Here is a 24,441-nt window from a genome sequence, read left to right as displayed (position 1 = left end):
CTGTGTACAAAACATGAAATTCAGCTAGAAAAGGACGTATGAGAGAAACAGCATGAGTGGCTTCCTTCCTGTTCTGTGTTATTTTTAGCACCAATAGTTTATTGTGCAATATATGTGAACTTTGTGTAGACGCTGAACACGCCCGGCCCTGTGTTAGTGCTCGCACGTCATGTGGATTTCTCCTGGATGAAGATCACAGGACGGCCAGAACTGTAGCCACCGGGGCGCAGGATGGCTCTGAGCATTGCAGCGACGCTTCTCCTGACCACTGGGGTCACCCTACTAATCTATCTTATAAAGTGGTGGCATGGGGTCAAGCAGAAGAACCTACCTCCAGGACCTACCCCTATTCCTATCCTGGGGAACATGCTTCAGTTCAAAACCTCGGAAATGCCACAGTCTTTGCTCGAGGTATTTATACTACACTTACTCGTTGACGTTTTACAGGACGGATTGTATCGCAATCAGGTTTATTTCTGCTGTCTGTTCTTTATTTATGGCCGTGATACTAGACCAATGTTTTCTAAATCTGGCTGGAGGTTTAAGACCAGGATTAAGCTTTCTAGGTTCAATCTTTCTTGAAATATTGACAAATGCAAATATGGCCCCGCCGGCTTCCACATCATTGACCTTCCTCTTTATCACATCATATTAGATAGATAGATAGGGGGTCATTTACTAATGGCCCGATTCGTGTTTTCCCGACGGGTTACCCGAATATTTCCGATTTGCACCGATTTTCCCTGCATTGCCCCGGGATTTTGGCACACGCGATTGGATTGTGGAGCATCGGCGCTGGCATGCACGCGACGGAAATCGGGGGGCGTGGCCGAACGAAAACCCGACGGATTCGGAAAAACCGCCACATTTAAAAAAAAAAAAAAAACGTTGCTGGACTCGCGTTTACCTTCACCAGGAATAGGCCGGTGAACTTCAGTGCATTCCCGCGGGCCTCGGGGAACTTCAGCGCAGCAGCGCCACCTGGTGGACGTCGGAAGAACTGCCTTAGTGAATCCCGGCCGGACCCGAATCCACCGCAGAGAACGCGCCACTGGATCGCGAATGGACCGCGTAAGTAAATCTGCCCCAGATAGATATGAGATAGATAGATAGATAGATATGAGATAGATAGATATGAGATAGATAGATAGTTCCAGTACTGTACACAACTTTCCCTCAGAGTTAGCACATGTTATGTTTTTCTATGTCTCTTTAGCTGGGTGAGAAGCATGGACCTGTCTACACTGTCTACATGGTAAATGTTCGGACCGTTGTACTTATTGGATACGACGCTGTGAAAGAAGCCTTGGTGGATAATGGTGAAGCGTTTAGTGATAGGGGAGACGTAGGATTGGGAAAGGTTTTCACATTGGACTATGGTAAGACAATAACTTACATTACCAAAATAACAAAAACTGGTCATTCTTTAGAAAAAAAAGTTCTTGATTCAATAATATGTTGTTTATATGTATTGGCACCTCCAAACTATTTGACTTCAAACAATCAGCTCTCGATAGAAGTAACCCATTGGCTGTATACTTACACCAATTACTTTGTGAAGGCACCACTGGTTCTTAGCTTAAGGGGATACATTAATCATGCATGACAAGCTCTTGAGTTTATTCATTAACCTGCTAAGAGATACATTAGTCCATATAGTCTGCAGAGTGTCTTCCAGGAGCTTTGGAATAGAATCGATCAAGGTCTTTGCCCTAATAAGCTTGTCTATTGTCTTTGGTTTCCCCAAATTAAGCTTGGGCCCTTCGAAATTCTTAAACCCGCACAGACCACACAACAATCCCATAGAACTATTGATTATGCCAAGGCAAGAAGCTCTACTATCCAACAAGCTCCCACCATGGGGGGAGAAGAAAGATATGGACTTGCCTACAGAGCCTCTTATTTTCCTCTTATATTGACCCTAATGTAGGATGAACAATCAATAGCAATTCAGCAAAAATTAGTGGACAACCCTTTTAGTATGTGAGAGATTTATTTTCCTTTATCCATCCTTCGCTTTTTATGTGAACATAAGATTCCTATATATTAGGGTTACATCTTAATAAACCGTTTTCATGAACTAACAGGGGTCCTTTTCAGTAGTGGAGAAAGGTGGAAAATCCTTCGTCGATTTTCCCTGACAACTTTGAGAAATTTTGGAATGGGAAAGAGAAGCATCGAGGAAAGAATCCAAGAAGAAGCCCAGTTTCTTGCTGAGAAATTTATGAAGGACAAAGGTGAGTGGAGATCTTAAACTATTTGTCTTGTACTCTCATGTTGGCGATGCATAGTAGATATTCTACTGTCCTTGACACTCGAAGCAAAATTTCAATAATGTTCTACCATCTAATCTGCATCCGTCAGAAATGTTCTATATGTTTTGTCTTTTTGTGATAAGCACAAAGAAGTTGACAGTTTGGGCTTAAAGGGGTTATCACACGAAGACAAGTTAGGCCGTATCCACATGCCTTCGGGGGAAAAGCCCTTTAATGCACATGCAGGTTTAGACACCAGTGTACCAGATCCATTGGTGGATTCTAAACTCAATAATGGATCTGAGCTGTAGTCCAACAGTTTGGACAACTGGACATGTGTCCTTTTGAAACCTTATGGACATCAGAATATTACTATTGTATGTTTTTTTTTTTTTTAAAATTTTGAGCCAGTAGTTTTTGTTAATTTAATTTCTTTTGCCAAACATGAAAAACAAACAGAAAGCAACTCTCCCCTCCACTCTCCCCTGATTTTCTGCCTTTTTCAGGGATGGCACAGCTTTGACAGGTATTTAACAGGTGCCTGCGCTGGGATTGTGTTGCATGCAATCGGATTGTATTTACAAAAAAGGTCGTTAGACCTCACTGAGACTCATTAGTCGTTAAAACTTCACTTTTATTAATACTTGTACTAAAAGGGGGTTGTAATCTTCAACCACTTGAATGAAATTTTTAACTTGGACAATTGTCTGGCTTATATTAAAATTATGCAGACCATCGTGGAGACTTTGTTGTGTGGTACAACACAGAACTAGGAAGACTATCTTTAGAAAGAACACAGGATCTTGATATATATAATTCAAAGGCCACTAGATGTCAGTATTGTGCTGTTAGTTTGGCATTGATCGTCAGTTTTATTTTTATTGACGGTGATGCTACAATGTTGCAGTTCTCAATTATAATACTTTATCCAGTATCAATTTCTTAGATCCTCTCATATGTCATCTAACACACACACATCATTCTGGTGTGACTACCTTGAAGGCATGTATAGTCTCATGCCCAGTGCTCTACTTCGATGTGAGCCAGTGCTTGTGCAACACCCTCGCCGATGCAATGGCGAGGTAGTGCTTGCGAATACGTCCCACCTGCATGTAATCCCATTACACAACATGGTTCTAATAGGACATAGGGATATTGCAGTGGTGAATCCTGCCTGGCAAGGCAGAGGTTAAGTATTTTGTATAATGCCAGATGCTGTTATCCAATGATATGTGTTACATCCTGTGCTCTGTAAGCTGAGATGTGATTGGAGGAGCAGCCACCACCTGACCAAAGGGAGGTAATAAAACCTCTGGCCAGGAATGTTCTGGAGACTAGATTATTCTAGTAAGGATTCAGAGAGATTCTGTTGTAGGAGAATCAGTGAGTGAGTAATCTCTGTCTAGCCCATACCAGAGCAGGAAGAGCTTAGCCCCTGCCTCTGAAGAGTGGAGCATCAGACTAGAGTAAGTGTAGTGAGGAAAAGGGGTATCATCTTACCTTTGAAGGTGATACCTGAAGCCCTACAGGACAAGCTGAAGCTTCCTACCAGGACACAGCTGCCTCCCAGCCTGCCCTCTACATCCAGGCTGGTGAACTATCTCCTGAGGCTCCCTCCAACTCACATCTCGGCACCCTACCTACCTGTTAAAGGCACGTTTGCTGCGGTTCCTGCGGTTCAAATAAAGAACTGTAAGTTGTTTTCTTCAACTTCTGTCTCCGTCTGGTCCCTGCTAATACGGCTGCCTTCATCACCGGCACCCTGCCCATCACCCAGAGACTCACACTCGGGACACTAAGGGGTTGCCCCAGGGAGATCCGCTATAGCAGCCTCTCCCTCATCATTTCTTGCCAACACCACCCTGCTGGAGACCTGCCAGGCTGTAGGACAGCCCTCCGGTTCCCCCGTACCAAGCACCGTGACAATAGCGTGCTTAGGCCGCAACCGCCAGCCACTCCGGTACCGCGGGCCCCGGCTGTCTCCAGGCCTCACCTTTAAGGCTAGGCCCCGGTGGGGGATGTTGCAAGTGGCGTCACGAATCACAGGATATATACTTCTGTGCCTTATCCTGGCACTAAAGACTGTACTTTATTAAGAAAAAGACTGTGCTGCCTAACCCTGCTGCCATCCGGGTTTAGGCCCAAGTATTTGTGTGTTTCTACATTGAACTTTATACTGCTGCCACGTGCTGTCGAGCGCCGCTCCAGCACTCAAGAGGTTAATTCCTGCAAGAACTGTTTCAGCTCTGCTACATCCGGCGCTGCTGCGCCTGAAGCATTTACCTCAGAGGCGTGTGGAGCAGCAAGTATTTCCAGCCCGCCAAATCCTCACTGGCGGGAACTCCAGAGGCGTCACTAGGCTCCGCCCCCTGCGCGAGTGGCGCGAACTACCGTGGAGGAGGAGCTGGAGCGAGTGCGGCCGGCAACGAAGAGGGTTAATCGGCCATCTTGGATTTCGGCGCAGGCCGCGCCTGAAGCCTGCCAACAGTGTGCGCCTCATCCGGAGGTCCGGCGCACGTGTCCTGCGACTGGAGGAGAACACCGCTGAGCATCACCGAGCCCCTGCTGCCTGCCGGACATCGGGAACGGAGTCCTTCATGCACCGGAGCTGTCCTGTCACCGCGGCTGATCCTGAGTGAGTACCGCTGGGGAAGTTAAAGGGGGGTAGAGATTGTTTCCGACGCTAGGTTATTGGCTCACCTCCCAGGGAATAGTGACTGTGTCTTAAAGTGCCCACGTCCCATTCTAGCCATCGCCCATAGCAACGGACATTGTGTAACTCTACAGACTTCCCTCAGCTAGGCAAGTCATGTCCGCCCAGGACGAAGATACGGGACTGGCGCAAGTCCCGTCCCCTGGTCCCTCCTCAGGGTACCGGAGCATGTTAAGTCCTCCAGAGAGTCCTTTCAGCCCTGCTACAACTAGTGTCCCTGGGACTCCCACCATGATGCCTCTGACTATGCCCTACTATCCGGGGGCCCCCTGGTTACCCCACTACGAGGGAGAATCACACACTCTCTCTGAATTCAGAGACAAATTGTTAGCCACCTTCGCCCTGTGTCCGTTTACAGAGGAACAGAAAGTGGGCATCCTCATCGGGCAGTTGAAAGGACCCGCTCTCCGGGAAGTCAAGTCTTGGCCCCGAGAACAGTGTCAGAATGTGGTCCAGATTCTTGATAGGCTACGCAATACCTTTGACAAGTGTACTGTCTCCGAGTTGAAGCAGAAATTCTTCGGGAAAAGACAGAAGCCCCAAGAGTCCCTCCGAGACTTTGCCCTCTCCCTACAGGAGACATGGAAGGCCATCACCTGCCTTGAGCCCAAAGACGCTGAAACCTCTGATCAAACCTTAAGGGAACAATTTATTAATGGACTTGTTGATAGAAATCAAAGGTGTCAACTAAAGATCATCTCTTCTCAACATGCCCAGGCCTCCTTCCTTGAGTTTAAGGAAATTGCCATTGACATATTAGGGGACCGACCGCCTACTGGACCGCAGAAAGAGCCTGAATCCGTGGAAATGGAGGAATCTGCTCTAGCTTGCTATCCAATGCAGTCGACATCACCTACTCCTGCGGCTACGGAAGTTGCTGACTTAGCAGGACAGGTCTCTAATCTGGCGGACACCCTGCATCAAATCCTCGATCGGTTGACCCAGTTGGAAGTAACTGTCTCCGCTAGGAGGAGGAAACCTCCAGAGAACCCGGTACGGTCAGCTACTCCTCGTGAATCTCCGACTAAACAGCGCCCAAAAGAAGCGAAGTCGTTAAGCACCTGGAGTCAGAAGAAACCCCGTCAGCGGTGCAGCTACTGCCATAAATATGGGCATGAAGAGAATGATTGTCGTCAGTTAAACGACAAACCCTTGGAGCTAAGGGACGACCTCCAAGGGAAGAACTTGTAAGTCCCCGAGATGCTAACTGGATGCCCAGGTTCGTGGGGACTCGCCCCATGGTTCATGTAACCATCAATGGAGTTACCCTACCGGCCTTAATTGATACCGGCTCTCAAGTGACCACCCTCCGGAGTGCTGCCTTCGAGAAATGCCGAGGAAGAGCATCCTTAGTCCAGCCTCCAAAGGCTTACTTGAATATCATTGCTACGAACGGAAAACCCGTACCCATCCGCGGCTACTGGGAGCCCACGCTAACCATTGGAGACACTGAGTTAACCAGACAGGGCGTAGTGGTGACACGTGTGCCCGAAAACGGTAACTTCTCCCTGGTACTGGGTACCAATGTCCTCCGCAACTGCTACCCTGAAGTGCTGCAGGCTCTCCACGACTCCCTGCCAACAGTGCCCAACGGTTCCCGGAAGGTAATTCAGGAGACTATGCAGGTTCTAGCGGCGCAACAGAAGTTTGCTGGCCCTAATGGAGAAATCTGCAGAGCCCGGATCAAGGATCCCCAACCTGTCCGCCTTCAACCTGGGACTGAGACGTTAGTATGGTGTCGAGCCTGCATGGGCGTCCAAGGTCAAGACTACCAGGCGATAGTAGAACCTCTACCAGCTGATGAAGACCTGCCCATTCTAGCCGCCAGGAGCCTAGTCACTGTATCCCGAGGACAAGTACCCATTCGATTACTAAATGTGGGAGACTCCCCAGTGGATCTGAGAAAGTACCAAGCCGTAGCTACTCTCTTCAGTGTCCATCCTGAAGACTTGGTGGAAACCTCTCTGTCTGCCTCCCAACAGTTGGAAGTGAAGCAAGGTGCTGAAGATGAGCCTGCCGAGCAATCCTGGTGGCTTGAGCTCAATATTGGAGATGACGATTTTACTCCTGCAGACCAAGTACAAGGTGTCCTGGATGTCGTTATGAAGCATCAACAGGCCTTCAGCAAACACCCCCTGGACAGACTACTCTGATCCAACACACCATCCCTACTGGCTCTCATCCTCCTATCAAGGAACGATATCGGCCCATACCTCCAGCCCGTTACCAAGAGGTGAAGAAGCTGGTACAAGAGATGAAGACAGCCAACGTTATCCGGGAGAGTCGCAGCCCATGGGCTGCCCCGCTGGTCCTTGTGAAGAAGAAGGATGGAACCCTTCGATTCTGTGTTGACTATAGGAAAATCAACAATATCACCCACAAGGACGCCTATCCTCTGCCTCGAATCGAGGAATCCCTCGCAGCCCTAGGGTCAGCTGCCTACTTCTCTACCCTGGACCTGACCAGTGGCTACTGGCAAGTGGCCATGGCGCCAGAAGACCGAGAGAAGAAGGCTTTCACCACCCCAATGGGCCTGTTCGAGTTCAACAACATGCCGTTTGGGCTATGCAACGCCCCAGGCACATTTCAACGGCTGATGGAGAGATGTTTGGGTCATCGCAACTTCGAGACCGTCCTGCTATATTTGGACGACATTATCATCTACTCCAAGACTTATGAAGACCACCTCCACCATCTGGCTGAAGTCTTCCAAATCCTGACCCAACATGGGTTGAAGGTCAAGCCATCCAAGTGCCACCTGCTACAACCTAGTGTCAAGTACCTGGGACATGTGGTGAGCGCTCATGGAATTGAGCCAGATCCAGAGAAGATTGCAGCTGTCCACGACTGGCCTACCCCATCAACCGTACGGGACATCAAAAGCTTCCTGGGATTTGCCAGTTATTACAGGCGTTTCATCCCGAAGTTTGCCCAGCTGGCGGCTCCCCTGCAAGAGCTCCTAAGGGGCCTGCCAAAAGAGAGCCAACGTTCCCGAGTATCCATTGAGTGGACGGCCGAACGAGAAGCTGCCTTCCAGATGCTCAAGCAACGGCTGACTGAACCTCCGGTGTTGGGATATCCAGACTACAGTCTGCCTTTCACCCTATACACTGATGCCAGCAAGCAAGGTCTAGGGGCGGTATTATCCCAGCTCCAAAACGGAACTGAAAGGGTCATAGCCTACGCCAGCCGTTCCCTCCGAGAACCGGAGCAAAACGACCAGAACTATAGTTCCTTCAAGTTGGAGTTTCTGGCGTTAGTCTGGGCTGTGACCGAAAAGTTCAAGGACTACCTAGCTGCATCATCTTTCACTGTCTTCACAGACAATAATCCTTTGGCGCACCTGAACACCGCTCGTCTTGGAGCACTGGAACAACGGTGGGCCTCCAGACTTGCCAATTTCAGCTTTACCATCAAGTACCGGGCTGGTAAGACCAATGACAACGCCGACGCTCTGTCCCGTCTCCCTGACCAGTGGGAGGGACCCTCCACGGATGCTCAGTGGGAAGATGTGGAGATGCCAGCGTTCTATGCCCGGTTTGTGCGTCAAGATGCCCAGAGAGTTTACTCCCTACCGACAGAGGCAGAGCCAGCGACTCCTCAAGAAGAGTCAGAGCCCCCTGCGGAGAAGGACCTCTGGATGAGTCTTCAGGCTGATAGCCGTGCCATAGGAGAAGTAATGGACTATCTCTCTAGTGGGCGAGTGCCTGAAAGAATCCGGCGCAGAAGAGCTGATGGAGAACTGTCTCAATTGTGGCGCCAGAGAAAGACTCTGAGCATGCACCAAGGTCTGCTCAAGAGAAGAACTCTGGACCCTATCACTTATGATCGGATATACCAGATTCTGATTCCCAGGAGGGACGCCAAGATAGTACTGGAAATGTACCATGACCAGTCTGGACACTTTGGCGCTCAGAAGACTGAAGCCACCCTCCGAAGGCGATTCTTCTGGGTCAACATGAAGTCCGACATTGAAGCCTGGTGTCGAGAATGCCCGGCCTGCGCCATCGCTCGAGGAGAGCGACACAACCAAAGGGCCCCTCTCCATCCCATTGTGAGCCAACGGCCCTTGGAGATCCTGGCATTGGACCACGTGAAGTTGGAGCCCAGCAGATCCGGTCACAGTTATGCTCTTACGATCATCGACCACTATACCAAATTTGTGGTTGCAGTACCTGTCAGAGATCTGTCTGCAGGGACTACCGCAGCGGCCCTGTGGAAGAGCTTCATCCTCCCCTATGGCTGTCCGGACCAGATCCTTACAGACCAAGGAACAGCATTTGAGTCCCAAGTCTTCCAGGAGCTGTGCACCCTATATGGCTGCAAGAAGCTGAGGACCACAGCTTATCATCCCCAAGGCAACGGGCTGTGTGAAAAGATGAATCAGACTCTAATCAATATGCTGAGGACTCTGACCCCTGCAAAAAGGGCTGACTGGCCAAAACTATTGCCCGAATTAGTGTACCTGTACAACAATACCACTCATTGCTCCACAGGATACACCCCGTATTATCTGATGTTCGGGAGACACGGCCATCTCCCTGCTGATATGACCTGGGACATGGAGTCCCCTGATTCCCAGTCTTTACTCCCTCAGACTGACTGGGTTCACGAACACCAGAGGCGCCTGGCGGATGCCAGAGAAGTTGTGGATCTGCGGTTAGAAGAGGCCCGAGAGAAACAAAAAAGGGACTTCGATCGTAATGCCTGTGCTGAGCCTTTTGCCCCAGGAGATCGAGTGTGGCTGCGCAACAACCATCCTACCAGTAAGCTAGATGGGCGTTGGGAGCGTGAGCCATACCTAGTTAGGGACAGTCTCTCCCCTGAAGTCTACGAGATTTCAAGAGGAGACCGTCCACCACTCCGGGTACATAGGAACCGGCTGAAGAGATGTCTTCGTCCTTTTGCCCCTATGTCTACACCTCTCACCTCGACCCCCAACTTACAGACCTCCTTGTGTTCGCCTACCCCCAGTTTCTTGGAACTTGTGACTGTGCCTCAATTCTGTTTTGTTTCCACTCCAGTAAGAGGTACCTCGCAGAGACCATCATCCCCACCGCAGTCTCCAATACTGCTGCCTGTGGAGGATGATCCGGCTCCACTGTCTGCAACCCCTGAAACATCAGAGCCAGCTGAGACTCCGACTCCAGCGCCTGAATCAGAGGAGGACGATGAGGAGATTGTTATCTTCTCCCAGCCGGAACTGCGGAGGTCTCAAAGGGAGACAAAAGGTAAAGCTCCTGCGTACCTGCAGGAGTACCAGCTGGTGACCCGCAGGAGCAGGAGGCAGGTACGTTTTTCTGACACCGAAGTACTTACCACCGAAGAAGATGCAGAGTAACCCCTGAAGGGCTGTAGCCCACTTCAGGTACTGTACATATTGTGTATATTTCTGTCCTTACCCCAAAGAGCCAGAGACTTTCCTGAGACTCTTACCCTTATTTATCTCAGTCAAGAGACATACCTTGAACTGATTATTGGCCTGTGCTATGATAGCACCCCTTCCTCTGCCACAGCAGAGAGTTTCTTCAAAGGACTCTGTCCCTCTACACATGGAGGAGACCCTTTGCTTTTTCCATTGCACTTTTCCCCACATCAAGGGCTGTACCCAGAAGATGGACTTTGTCATTAGAGACCTTCTGTGAGACTTTTGCCAGATACTACAAGGGAAAAGTGGCTATTGACTTATTATTTTGCACTTAATGCCTTCCTTTTTAGGTATGGACATTCTGTTTGCACTTTTTTATGCCTTTTCTTTGCAGGAAAGAGACATTTACTATCGTGCTACCCTGAGTAGCCTATCCACCTCTGTAACGTTTGCAATGTTATAAGATGTGTACCCATTGGGCTCCTAAGCCAATGTGATCTTAACCTGTTTGCACACTGTCATATATGCCAGTAGTCTGCATTAACCCTTTCATAGGCTTTTCAGGTTGTAGAGTGGCTGTGTCGGACCGTCTCTATGTAGTACAATGTTTTATTGTGTCACATATGCCAATGTATGCATATATACACTATATAATTGCCGCCAGGGAAGAAGTGTTGATCAAACAAATATACAGGCCTTGGTGCAAGGAGTGGATTACAGGACATGACACCACACCTTTCCTACTGTACAGTTCGGTTTAATGGCGTCAGCGACCAACTGTCATACAGCTATATTTTTGTCTTAGTCCGACACCAACCCAGGTGCCTGTCTCCAGGACCATGGGCGGTTTGTCCCTACACCTCACATAGCCTGCACTTCCCAGAAGTGCCCTTAGCCCCCTCTGTGCCCCAAACCATCTGTAGTCGAGCCGAGGGCGGCTCTTTCAATTGCCCCCGGGGTATGCAACACCCTCGCCGATGCAATGGCGAGGTAGTGCTTGCGAATACGTCCCACCTGCATGTAATCCCATTACACAACATGGTTCTAATAGGACATAGGGATATTGCAGTGGTGAATCCTGCCTGGCAAGGCAGAGGTTAAGTATTTTGTATAATGCCAGATGCTGTTATCCAATGATATGTGTTACATCCTGTGCTCTGTAAGCTGAGATGTGATTGGAGGAGCAGCCACCACCTGACCAAAGGGAGGTAATAAAACCTCTGGCCAGGAATGTTCTGGAGACTAGATTATTCTAGTAAGGATTCAGAGAGATTCTGTTGTAGGAGAATCAGTGAGTGAGTAATCTCTGTCTAGCCCATACCAGAGCAGGAAGAGCTTAGCCCCTGCCTCTGAAGAGTGGAGCATCAGACTAGAGTAAGTGTAGTGAGGAAAAGGGGTATCATCTTACCTTTGAAGGTGATACCTGAAGCCCTACAGGACAAGCTGAAGCTTCCTACCAGGACACAGCTGCCTCCCAGCCTGCCCTCTACATCCAGGCTGGTGAACTATCTCCTGAGGCTCCCTCCAACTCACATCTCGGCACCCTACCTACCTGTTAAAGGCACGTTTGCTGCGGTTCCTGCGGTTCAAATAAAGAACTGTAAGTTGTTTTCTTCAACTTCTGTCTCCGTCTGGTCCCTGCTAATACGGCTGCCTTCATCACCGGCACCCTGTCCATCACCCAGAGACTCACACTCGGGACATCGGGGGGTTGCCCCAGGGAGATCCGCTATAGCAGCCTCTCCCTCATCATTTCTTGCCAACACCACCCTGCTGGAGACCTGCCAGGCTGTAGGACAGCCCTCCGGTTCCCCCGTACCAAGCACCGTGACAATAGCGTGCTTAGGCCGCAACCGCCAGCCACTCCGGTACCGCGGGCCCCGGCTGTCTCCAGGCCTCACCTTTAAGGCTAGGCCCCGGTGGGGGATGTTGCACTTGTATTATTTGCAGTTGCTATTCACTGCCAGTCAAATGGCTACACTCCAGGGGTAGTTGAGATCCTATGTATCTGGTATTCAATTCTATCATCTCATTAATCCTACGTTAGTCTATCCCTAGTAATCATTCGTTCAATTGATTCCACACACACACTTTATCTGCTACTTAAAAGTTTGTTCACACTAACGCCCCCCCGACATGTTTCGCCACACTAGTGGCGTCCTCAGGGGTGCCGGGGCTAGAGTGTGCTCTCCCGAGCCAGGTTCCGGTTTATAACACCTCCGTTTGTGTCGTCACTATGTTGTCACTGTTTCCTCCCCTCATCTCTGACCTATAGCAACTATTGTTGCAAGTGAGTTAGCCTATCCGTAACGAAGAGCGGAATGAGTGAGGGCATGAAAAACACGCCCCCCCAGAGGAGTCATCCAATGTCTCTGCTCCTAGACCGCCCATCCTAACCTTCCAGCTGACGTGCGCACCTACTGACGCGCGTGCGCAACAACTTTGTAAGTTTGGTGAGTAAGTGGTTTTTATGCGAATTTCTGGCGCGCGTGCGCAAGAACTTGAAAATACCAAGTACCAGGTGGTTTGATATGTGCGCACGCGCGAAAACTTGGAGTTTCGCAACTAGAGATAGCTAGTATGCGCACGCGCAGGAACTTAAGATACGGTAACTAGAATCTATCTAGCTACGCATGCGCCACAACTTCAAGTTATTTTCTGCGTTGACAAATTTTAATGCGCATGCGTGGGGACTTCAGATCGGAGTCGTGTAGCTGATCCTCATGTCCTGAAGAGATTATCACATTTTTCAAGGGTATGCTGTTCAAGGTTAGCGATCCACAGTAGGTAAGTATTTAATTTTCCGATGTTCTGTGTGGAGGGAGGGGAGGGGGGGAATTGTGGTGCATCAACATTTCTATATTGGGGTGTATGCGGAACTCAAAAATGACATTAATATTTGTCCATTTATGTTGTTAGTGCATCATAAAATTGTAGTATCTTGTATTCATAGTATTCATAGTCCTCCTCTGGTAGTATTTTAAAATATTGTTGCTATTATTAGCCCATCCTAATGTGGGCTCCCATTCATATGTCTAAGCCTCTGAGTAGTCAATCAATTTTCAGAAGTATGGCAATGAAGGTATAATCGCTATACAGTAGAGCTGCACGATTAAAGGTAAAGGGGTTTATAAGAAGGCCGAGAAAGTAAAGCCTTCATTCAGGCCTCTCGGGCTTAAACATTCTAACCGGTCAATCCATCGAGCTTCCAATTGAAGCAGTAATTTATCTATGTTGCCCTTCCGAGGGCCTATTTTAATTTGGTCTATAGCCCAGAACCTTAGATGATTCATGTTACCTCCATGTTGCTGTTTTACGTGTTTCGCCAGGGATGTTTCTTTATCTGTCCTGATTGTGCTGAGATGCGCTGATATTCTCCTTCTTAACTCCTGGATTGTTTTTCCCACATATATTTTGGGACAGGCACACTGTGCTATATAGATCACACAGGTGCTCTTGCAGTTCAGGAACTTCCGAATAGTGTACGTCTTACTATTAGCCGAGAATTCTTTTACTTTTACCATGTACTTACAAAAGCTACAATCTCCACAGGGGTAGGAGCCTACTAGTGATGTTGTTAGCCACGTTTCTTTCTTGTTATATTTTGTTTCAAAAAAACTATGGACTAGGGTATCCTTGATGTTTCTGCCCTGGCGATAGGTAATACTCGGTTTATTACTAATTACACTTCTGAGATCGTCATCCGACTGTAGAATTGGCCAGTACTTTTTTAGAATGTTTAGAATATCTCCAGTCCGGGAATCAAAGGTCCCTATACACCGTACCAACTTTTCCTTCTCTTGCCTCCTTGTTGATTCGGAAATAAGGGTATCCCTATTTGCTTGTTTCGCCCTTCTATAGGCTCGTTTTAGGCACTTTTTAGGATAACCTTTGTCAAGAAATCGTCTGTACAGAATTTTAGATTCAGTCTCAAATGCTTCGACTGATGAGCAGTTCCGTTTTGCTCTCAGATACTGTCCAATCGGTATTCCCTGTTTCAAAGGCTTGGGATGCCAGCTGTTCCAGTTTAACAGACTGTTGGTTGAGGTACTTTTTCGGTAAACTGCAGTTTCCAGGTCACCAAGGTGATTGATGCTTATGGTAAGGTCCAGAAAATTAATTTTTGATGCATTAATTTCTGGTGTGAATCTCATACCTATATCATTTTTGTTCAGTATATCTACCATCCTATAGAATGTGTCCTCATCCCCATTCCACAGGATGAGGACATCATCTATATAACGGCCCCAAAATAAAATGTGATCCGTGTATGATGTGTTTTCCTCATTGAAAACATAAAAAGATTCCCACCACCCAAGAAATAAATTCGCGTAAGTGGGTGCGCAGATAGTGCCCATGGCGGTACCTTTCACCTGATGGTAAAAGGTACCGCCAAACAAAAAATAATTGTGTGACAGTAAAAAATCCAAAAGTGTCAACGTAAAATAGTTGTGGTCTGTAAAATGTGTCCCTTTCGTGTCCAGAAAACTCTTAACTGCAGTTAGGCCCAGATGGTGTATAATGTTCGAGTATAACCCCTCCACATCAAGACTGGCTAAAAACGTTCCTGGGGGTACCCTCATATCTTGTATTTTGTTTATCACATCCTTTGTATCTTTCAGATACGAGGGTAAGGTGGATACAAACGGATGTAAAATGTTGTCAACATACTCACTGATGCCTTGTGTTAGGTTGTTGGTGCCAGATATTATAGGGCGACCTGGGATAGGGGTGACCTGTTTGTGTATCTTGGGAAGGGCATACATAGTTGATATGGTTGGTTTGTTGTTATAGACATATTTATATTCCTCCAGAGTAATCAAATTTCTTCCAAGACCATCATCAAGGATCTCTTTGAGATCACTGAGATATTGTTTAGTCGGGTCTTGTGTCAATATTTCGTATGTGTCTCTATCTTCTAAGATTTTTTTCACCATTTCTACATATTGTTTGCTGTCCATTACGACGGTGTTGCCACCTTTATCAGATGGTTTGAGAATTATTTGATTGTTTTCTTTCAATCTCTGGAAAGCAAATTGTTCCTGTTTGCTCAAATTTGAGTTAATTTCATTTTTCTGGACTTTGATACGCTTGATGTCTTTTGTGACTAGATGTACAAATGTTTCTATTATGGGGTAAAGTGAGAAAGGTGGTGTGTTTCTGGACCGAGGTCTTAAAGATGTGAGAGGTGGATTAATGCCTTTTGGGCAGTTTATGTTTTCTTCCTCTAAATCTAGAAGGATTTGTAGTGTTCTATCATCTCTACATCTCTCCTGAGTCTCATTGTCCCATTTGAGGTGTTGCTTGTGTAGTGCCAATTTCCGTGCAAACAAGTTTATGTCCTTTATCCAGTTGAAAGTATCAAAGGATGGGGTTGGCGTGAAAGATAGTCCTTTACGAAGAAGGTTTAGCTCATCATCATCTAGAGTATAGGAAGAGATGTTGATCACTAATTTGTCTATTGCATTCAGAGTTCTAATATCAAGATCTTCTCGATGTCTCTTCATTTCCCATTGAACCCCCATTTTTCTCGGTCCCGTAGTTGCATGTTGGGGGCCGGTGTCCCTAAAAAAGAGGTCTTGGGTGCCACACTTGTGTTCGTATTCATCATTGTTAGGGGATTTGTTGTTATACCCTGGTTTGTCCCAATAGTGGGATGTGTTGTAGCATTCAAACCTGGTGTTCCCACAATATCCCTTGGCATGGGGGTTTGTACGGACCCACATATGTTGGTTTCTCTTTGCATGGGGAAGAATTGATTCCCTACCGGATGAATTGTGGTATTTGATCCTATAGTATTCGGATTCGATGTTTGCATGCCCCATGTTGTTTGTGGTACTTGTCCACTCGGGAGAGGTGTATTGTATGGATGTGAAACAATAGGTAAGGAGTATGATCGAGAAGGCCATTGTTCTGTTTTTTTATTATTGTTATTCGACGCCCTTTTTGTATATCCACCTTTCCGATGGCTAATTTTACGTTTGTTTCTACTGCCTTCCCTTGTTTGATTTGAGTCTAGATCGGAAGAGGATATTTCTGATTCTGAAACGTCTGTATTGCCGATGTTTCTGGCTCTAAACTGATTAGGATTCCTGCGAGCGTAAACCTGGTCGGTCTCAAAATCTTTCACGTCCCTCAGGAACTTTTTGTGTTTCCGTTCTTTTATATCGTTTGTAAGCGATATAACGTTTTTCTGTAATTTACTTTCTAGAGTAATAAACTCAGAATTTGTGTTGAAAGTCTGGATCTCTTTAATCTCTTTATTTAGTCTTTCATGTAGTTTGTTAAGATGCACTTTCTCGTATTCATAGAGGTAGTTAATCAGTCGGAGCGAATTTTCAGTAAGAATTTGTTGCCACCCCTTAATGAATTCATTATATTCTTGATGTGAATTGGGGTGTAGGTTAATGCGGAGTCCCCTATATACCAGCTTCTGTTTCAGATATGTTTCGAAGCTTGCTACTTCCCAACTAGATTTTACGTATTGTCTATAGGTTTTTTGTAAATCTCTAAACGCTGTATTAATGTCGGACTGATTTAAAGGTAAAGTTTCCCTGGAGAACACTTTAGAGATTTCATTCGAAATATTGTCATACGATAATTGTTGTGACAAAAAATTCGCCATATTCGATGGGCTCTCTCATACAGTTGACCATATGGTGGGATTTGCAACCATGTGTTCTAGATTGAAATTGAAATCACAATATTCAGATATTTTGTTGTGTCTGTTCATATGTGACAGTACTTGTTTTTTATGATTTATTCAAAACAATGAATCATATAGATGTAAAAAGGGGGCTAATATATTTCCAATACACCTAGAGGAGGTTAATATTTCGTTAGAATGACCTTTCTGGTCTATTCACTAATCCACTTTAGAGTGATACGGAATTAAACCGCAACCTTGAAATAACGAAAAAAGTTGTGGATATTCGACTGAGTCCACATTTCAATCGGATTGTGGCGCAGCTGCGCTGGCTTCAATGCGGCACAAATCGGGGGGCGGCCGTCGGACGATCCGACTGATTCAGACTGAGCGCAGAATTTAACTTTCAAATTATGTTGCAAGACAACGCACTTACATGCACCCGGAAGAAGAAGGTGAACTCCAGGGACCTGAGCGGGGAAGCGACACATGCAGGATATCGGGCACACGATCTTAGTGACTCCCCGCACAGCGCATTATACACGGACAATGCACTTACATGCACCAGGAAGAAGAAGGTGAACTCCGGGGACCTGAGCGGGGAAGCGACACATGCAGGATATCGGGCACAGGATCTTAGTGACTCCCCGCACAGCACATTATACACGGACAATGCACTTACATTCACCCGGAAGAAGAAGGTGAACTCCAGGGACCTGAGCGGGGAAGCGACACATGCAGGATATCGGGCACACGATCTTAGTGATTCCCCGCACAGCGCATTATACACAGACATTGCACTTACATGCACCAGGAAGAAGAAGGTGAACTCTGGGGACCTGAGCGGGGAAGTGACACATGCAGGATATCGGGTGCACGATCTTAGTGACTCCCCGCACAGCACATTATACACGGACAATGCACTTACATGCACCAGGAAGAAGAAGGTGAACTCCGGGGACCTGAGCGGGGAAGCGACACATGCAGGATATCGGGCGCAGGATCTTAGTGACTCCCCGCACAGCGCATTATACACGGACAATGCACTTACATGCACCAGGAAGAAGAAGGTGAACTCCGGGGACCTGAGCGGGGAAGCGACACATGCAGGATATCGGGCGCAGGATCTTAGTGTCTCCCCGCACAGCGCATTATACACAGACATTGCACTTACATGCACCAGGAAGAAGAAGGTGAACTCTGGGGACCTGAGCGGGGAAGTGACACATGCAGGATATCGGGTGCACGATCTTAGTGACTCCCCGCACAGCACATTATACACGGACAATGCACTTACATGCACCAGGAAGAAGAAGGTGAACTCCGGGGACCTGAGCGGGGAAGCGACACATGCAGGATATCGGGCGCAGGATCTTAGTGACTCCCCGCACAGCGCATTATACATGGACAATGCACTTACATGCACCAGGAAGAAGAAGGTGAACTCCGGGGACCTGGACGGGGAAGTGACACATGCAGGATATTGGACGCACGATCTTAGTGATTCCCCGCACAGCGCATTATACACGGACAATGCACTTACATGCACCCAGAAGAAGAAGGTGAACTCCGGGGACCTGAGCGGGGAAGCGACACATGCAGGATATCGGGCGCAGGATCTTAGTGACTCCCCGCACAGCGCATTATACATGGACAATGCACTTACATGCACCAGGAAGAAGAAGGTGAACTCCGGGGACCTGGACGGGGAAGTGACACATGCAGGATATTGGACGCACGATCTTAGTGATTCCCCGCACAGCGCATTATACACGGACAATGCACTTACATGCACCCAGAAGAAGAAGGTGAACTCCGTCGGACCTGAGCGGGGAAGCGACACATGAGTTGCGGCACAGTGCATTATCATCAGAAAATGCACTTTCTTTGAACTACAATGGACGGGTAAGTAAATGATCTCCATTGTTTGATTTATCCATAGGATATGTCATAAATACCTGAGAGATGCGGATCCCCAACCATCTTTAGTTCAGTGGTCCCCTCATCCCCATTCTAGAGTAGGGCCAAATGAAGAGGAGGTCACAAATGCCATTTGCTCACCATTTAAAATGGGTTTAGGAAAGTATGGAATGTTCTCTAACAATAGCTTGTGTAAACATTAATAACTCAAAGAAAATACCCCTGTCTGACCATTTATTTATATTTGCCAACAGACAATCCAATTGACCCAACGCACATATTACGACTCGCTGTTTCCAATGTCATCTGTTCCATTGTGTTTGGTGAAAGATTTGACTATGAAAACCAAAAATATTTGACTCTGATATCAAACATTGACAACATTTCCAAGGTCTTTACAAGTCGTTCAGGGCAAGTAAGTTATACCATAAAATTGTCTAAAATTAATTTTGTTAATTTAATCAACATGAATTTAAAAAAACTTGGTGTCTCTATCTTTGTTATCTTTGGATGACGACAGTTGAAGTCAATGTCGGACTGGGTTTCATTAGGCCCACCTGAGAAAATCAATTTGGGGGCCCACTCTTCATTATCACCCTAGGAAATATACTCTAGCAGCCTACAAATTGTTTTGTTTTCTGATGGACCTCGGGGGTTCAGTATTGGGTTGAGCCAGGGCCCACCGAAGGATCCTCTGGTACTCTGGTGGGCCAGTCCGACAATGGTTGAAACTACTGCACAGTAAAGAGGACCTTTCCTTTGGAATCATTGGGTGGAATTCATTAAAGAGGACCTGTCACCTAAATTTTCGGCACTAGGAGCTGCTTACTAAAGTAAGCAGCTCCTAGTGCTTGATCAAACGCCGCAGTGTTAGAGTGATAGCGTTACCGGAAACCTCCGGTAATGCTATCAAACACTGCGGCGGGGTACAGTGTAATCATCGGACAGCTCGCAAAAAGCTATCCGATGTATTCATGAGGGGGCGGTCCGAGGCGCTGCCTCTTCCCCGGACCGCCCCGCTCACTCCATAGGCCGGCAGTGACTGCCGCGCGCTAGGCGGCAGTCACCACCCCTAGCCACGCCCTAACCCCGCCCCTAATGAATACGTCGGACAGCTTTGCTAGCTGTCCGAAAATTACACTGTACCCCGCCGCAGTGTTAGATAGCGTTATAGGAGGCTTCTGGTAACGCTATCCCTCTAACACTGCGGCGTTTAATCAAGCACTAGGAGCTGCTTACTCTAGTAAGCAGCTCCTAGTGCCGATAAATTGGGTGACAGGTCCTCTTTAAGACCTAAGTTTTGAATGCCAATATTACTATAGTCTCCACTGGAGCATAATATAGCAAAAAACTCAGTTAGTTCAGACCTGGTCCTAGGTCGGAACAGGCAGAGTTTGCTCCTGGTCTTCCAAGAAGCTGGAGCCAAGTAGTAGATATTACCTCATAGTAGATATTACCCATGGTGGAGCTCTGGGGCCCATATCTACTACGAGGCTCCAGCTTCTTGGAAGATCAGATGCAAACTCTGCCAGTTCCGACCTAAGACCAGTTCTGAACTGAGTTTTTTGCTATATTTTGCTCGGATTTTCCAGCGGAGACTATAGTGAATCTGGTGGTACTGGGTGTCCATGCCCCGGGAACTCCTACTCCGAGACATGCCCATAGTAGCATGTCGTTTGGAGGGGGAAAAAAACTGAAAGAGAAGGTATAATGATTCAACCCCATTGAGATGTCAAAGTAATATTTTTATGCCTTTTCTCCTTAGCTTTTTACCGTATTTCCAACTCTGATGTATCACATTCCTGGTCATCACCAGATGATCTTCAAAATTATGGACAGCCTGAAGCAATTTATTAAGGAGAAAGTGAAAGCCCATCGAGCCGCCCTGGATGAGAACTGCCCTGGTGACTTCATAGATTGCTTCCTCATAAAGATGGACGAGGTGAGTTTATCGATGTTTTTAGACTTTGTTGTGGTCTTTAATCCATTATTCTTATTGTACAATTGACTCTTGTTATACAGACAGAAATTTGGGATGATTTGGGGATATATAAAGATTAATGAGACACTCTATTTCTTAATTAGGAAAAAAAGAATCCAAGCACAGAATTTCATGAGACAAACTTAGAAGGAACAATATTAGACTTGTTCTTTGCAGGAATGGAGACGACAAGCATGACGCTGAGATATGGTTTTCTTATACTCTTGAAATATCCTGAAGTACAAGGTAAAATATCAGAATTTTATATTTATATATGTAATTGACAAATTATTTACCACTTACAGAGTAGTAGCTATAGTCGATGTTACAGTCATGCATGAGCTTAAAGGACATCTACCACCAGGATGAAGGATTGTAAACCAAGCACACTGGCATACTGCCTCTGGCATGACCTGCTCCTCTTTTAGCTTTTTATGCCCTTGTTTATAAGAAAAAAGGGCTTCATAAATTATACAAATGAGCCTGAGGGGCTCCATTAACACCAATGGAGCCTGGAGCCCCTCATGCTAATTTGCATAATTTTAAAAGCCTTTTTTAATTAAAAACAGGGTATAAGAAGCTAAAAGAAGAGCAGCGGGAGCACACAAAGGCATATTTCCTTAAGCACCTCAGAAGACCAACATTCCTGCGACAAATATTATAAATTACCGTATACACTGGAGTATAAGCCGACCCGAGTATAAACTGAGACCCCTAATATTAACACAAAAAACTGGAAAAGCCTATTGACTTGAGTATAAGCCAAGGGTGGAAAATGCATTGGTCACAGCCCCCCCCCAGTATATAGCCTGCTAGCCACTGTAGTATATAGCCAGCCAGCCCCCTGTAGTATATAGCCTGCCAGCCCCTGTAGTATATAGCCTGCCAGCCCCTGTAGTATATAGCCAGCCAGCCCCCTGTAGTATACAGCCTGCCAGCCCCTGTAGTATATAGCCTGCCAGCCCCTTTAGTATATAGTCTGCAGCCCCTGCCCCCAGTATATAGTCTGCAGCCCCTGTCCCCCAGTATATAGTCTGCAGCCTCCCCCCCCCCCACAGTATATAGCCTGCAGCCCCTGCCCCCAATAAAATGCCTATAGGAAAAAAACAAACAGTGTACTCACCTTCTGACGCCCCTGGCGCGTCCTCTTCTATACATCGATGCTCCAGAATCAGCTCTGTGGCCCGGGGCGGTCCGTCACAGACATGGTGACGTCAGCCGCTCACTGACATCATAGTGTGTGTTGATGTCGGTGCACACATAAGAACATCAGCGTGCGCCTGACACAACAATACCTGCGACGTACCATGCCGGGACACGGAGCCTATACCAGGGCCACGATGTACGAAAGAGGACCTGCCAGGGGGGGGGGGGGTCGGAAGGCGAGTACACTTTATTTTTCTTGACTCGAGTATAAGCCGCCATTTTTTGTGCTGAAAAACTTGGCTTATACTCGAGTATATATGGTAAACTTAGTCGGTAGGTAACATTGTTAGGGATTTTAGGCCCCGGAACTTCAAATTACGTACTTGCTGCTTCTCTAAATATTTGCCACATCCAGCAAATGTAAATCATTGAATATATTTTTTTCTGTCCATGTAAATCCACAGAGAAGATCCACAAGGAGATTGACAATGTGATTGGCAGAGATCGCTTTCCATCAATAGAAGACAGGAGTAAGTTGCCCTATACCGACGCCGTGATCCACGAGATCCAGAGATTTGCAGATATTGTCCCATCAGGATTGCCCCGTGCGGCCAACAAGGACACAACCTTCAGAGGATATCACATTCCTAAGGTGCCAAATGTTGGTCATTTTTGAACTTCTTGACTCATTTTCTTTCTTATTTCTGTTCTTTTGGACTAACATTACCTATATTGCTGTTACCTAATAAAGCGCTAGTCTCAAGATTCCATTCCATGTCAAAGAAAGTGGGATCTTCTCACGATCTTGAAGAATGCATTCACAGACCATCCAGATCTACAATAAGTTTTATCAGATTTTGTACACTTGTTTTTAGGGAACCCTGGTGCTTCCAGTGCTGACCTCTGTCCTCAAAGACCCCAAATATTTTAAGAACCCAAATGAGTTTGATCCTGGACACTTTCTTGATGATAAAGGTGGCTTCAAGAAAAATGATGCATTTATGCCCTTCTCTGCAGGTAAGTGATCAGTTTCAAAAACACCAGAAAATTGTTGATGAGTTGAAGTTGAGATTCAAAGTCATAGAATATGTGGAAATAAACAGACATTGGAAGACCAAAAGCATGGCTCGTTTTTATGTAAAACACTTTAAGACAAAGGGGCAGATTTACTTACCCGGCCCATTCGCGATCCAGCGGCGCCTTCTCTGCGGTGGATTCCGGTCCGGCCGGGATTCACTAAGGTAGTTCCTCTGCCATCCACCAGGTGGCGCTGCTGCGCTGAAGAGAATCAGAACGCACTGGATTACACCGAGCTGAGTGAAGGTAAGTGCAAGCTCCGCAACACATTTTTCGTTTTTTAAATGCGGCGGTTTTTCCGAATCCGTTGAGTTTTCGTTCGGCCACGCCCCCCGATTTCCGTTGCGTGCATGCCAGCGGCGATGCGCCACAATCCGATTGCGTGCGCCAAAATCCCGGGGCAATACAAGGAAAATCAGCGCAAATCGGAAATATTCGGGTAACACGTTGGGAAAACGCCAATCGGGCGCTTAGTAAATGACCCCCAAAGAGTACAAGTTTTTTTGTATTTTTATGGCTGGAAATTAAAAACTCAGAGCTAGTTGAAAAACCCCTTAAATTTTGTTCACGTACCCCATGTTCATTCCGTTTCCTATTATTTCCTTTTTTTAGGCAAACGTATCTGTGTAGGGGAAGGCCTGGCCCGCATGGAGCTTTTCCTCTTCTTAACAACCATACTGCAGAAGTTCACCTTGGAGCCGACCATAGACAGAGACAATTTGGATATTAGGCCAGAGCCCAACACCAATGGAACAAGTCCTCATGCTTACCAGATGAAAGTCGTCCCTCGTCTATGAATTAAGGACAATTTTTTGCTTTAAAGAAACCAATCGTTTTGAGATCTTACAATAAAAAACTGCTAGATTTTTAGGAAATACTTGAATAAGTAACTCAAGGGGATGGTTGTACATCAGTTTTCTGGCATAGAAACCCTGAAGTAGTCCTGGAGCTGGTAATTGAGACTATTTTCCCTTATAAGTCCCCTCTATGGCAGGGGGAAGGTGTGAATGTGCCAGTGCGTGATAAATCCCCCTCCCCCCCAAGAATGTATCAGTGTACAAAATAAAATATAAAGTTATTCTGTAATTTTTTCTTTAAAATAAAAATGTTTTTTGTAACAAGTTTGTATGGTGCATGCTGGGATTTTTTGTAAGTTTGTACAGCTAAGCTTGTCTCTATTTTGAGAACAAAGGTGTTTCAAAAAATTCTTAGGTTTGATTCCAACCCTTACATTTACTGTTGTCAAGTTTTCAAAATTTACCATTTAGAGAGCAATTAAACTACGTGAGGCCTGTACACCCCAAATTAAGTAAACCTACCTTCAAAATATTCAAA

At 46.5% G+C, this 24,441-nt stretch overlaps 1 protein-coding gene across 1 annotated transcript; it reads left to right on the top strand.

Annotated features, from left to right (window-relative positions):
- The first annotated feature begins 146 nt into the window (after window positions 1-146).
- LOC140077975 (cytochrome P450 2G1-like) lies at window positions 147-24,228 on the top strand. The gene is made up of 9 exons (XM_072125670.1): window positions 147-411; window positions 1,217-1,379; window positions 2,088-2,237; window positions 19,157-19,317; window positions 20,668-20,844; window positions 20,988-21,129; window positions 22,494-22,681; window positions 22,905-23,046; window positions 23,719-24,228. The coding sequence occupies exons 1-9, from the start codon at window positions 232-234 to the stop codon at window positions 23,901-23,903; spliced, it is 1,488 nt and encodes a 495-aa protein (XP_071981771.1). The 5' UTR covers window positions 147-231; the 3' UTR covers window positions 23,904-24,228.
- The last annotated feature ends 213 nt before the right edge of the window (window positions 24,229-24,441 follow it).

This window comes from Engystomops pustulosus, chromosome 9, assembly GCF_040894005.1.
Source record: "Engystomops pustulosus chromosome 9, aEngPut4.maternal, whole genome shotgun sequence".
Taxonomy (NCBI): Eukaryota; Metazoa; Chordata; class Amphibia; order Anura; family Leptodactylidae; genus Engystomops; species Engystomops pustulosus.
This window is presented reverse-complemented; position numbering and strand designations above follow the sequence as displayed.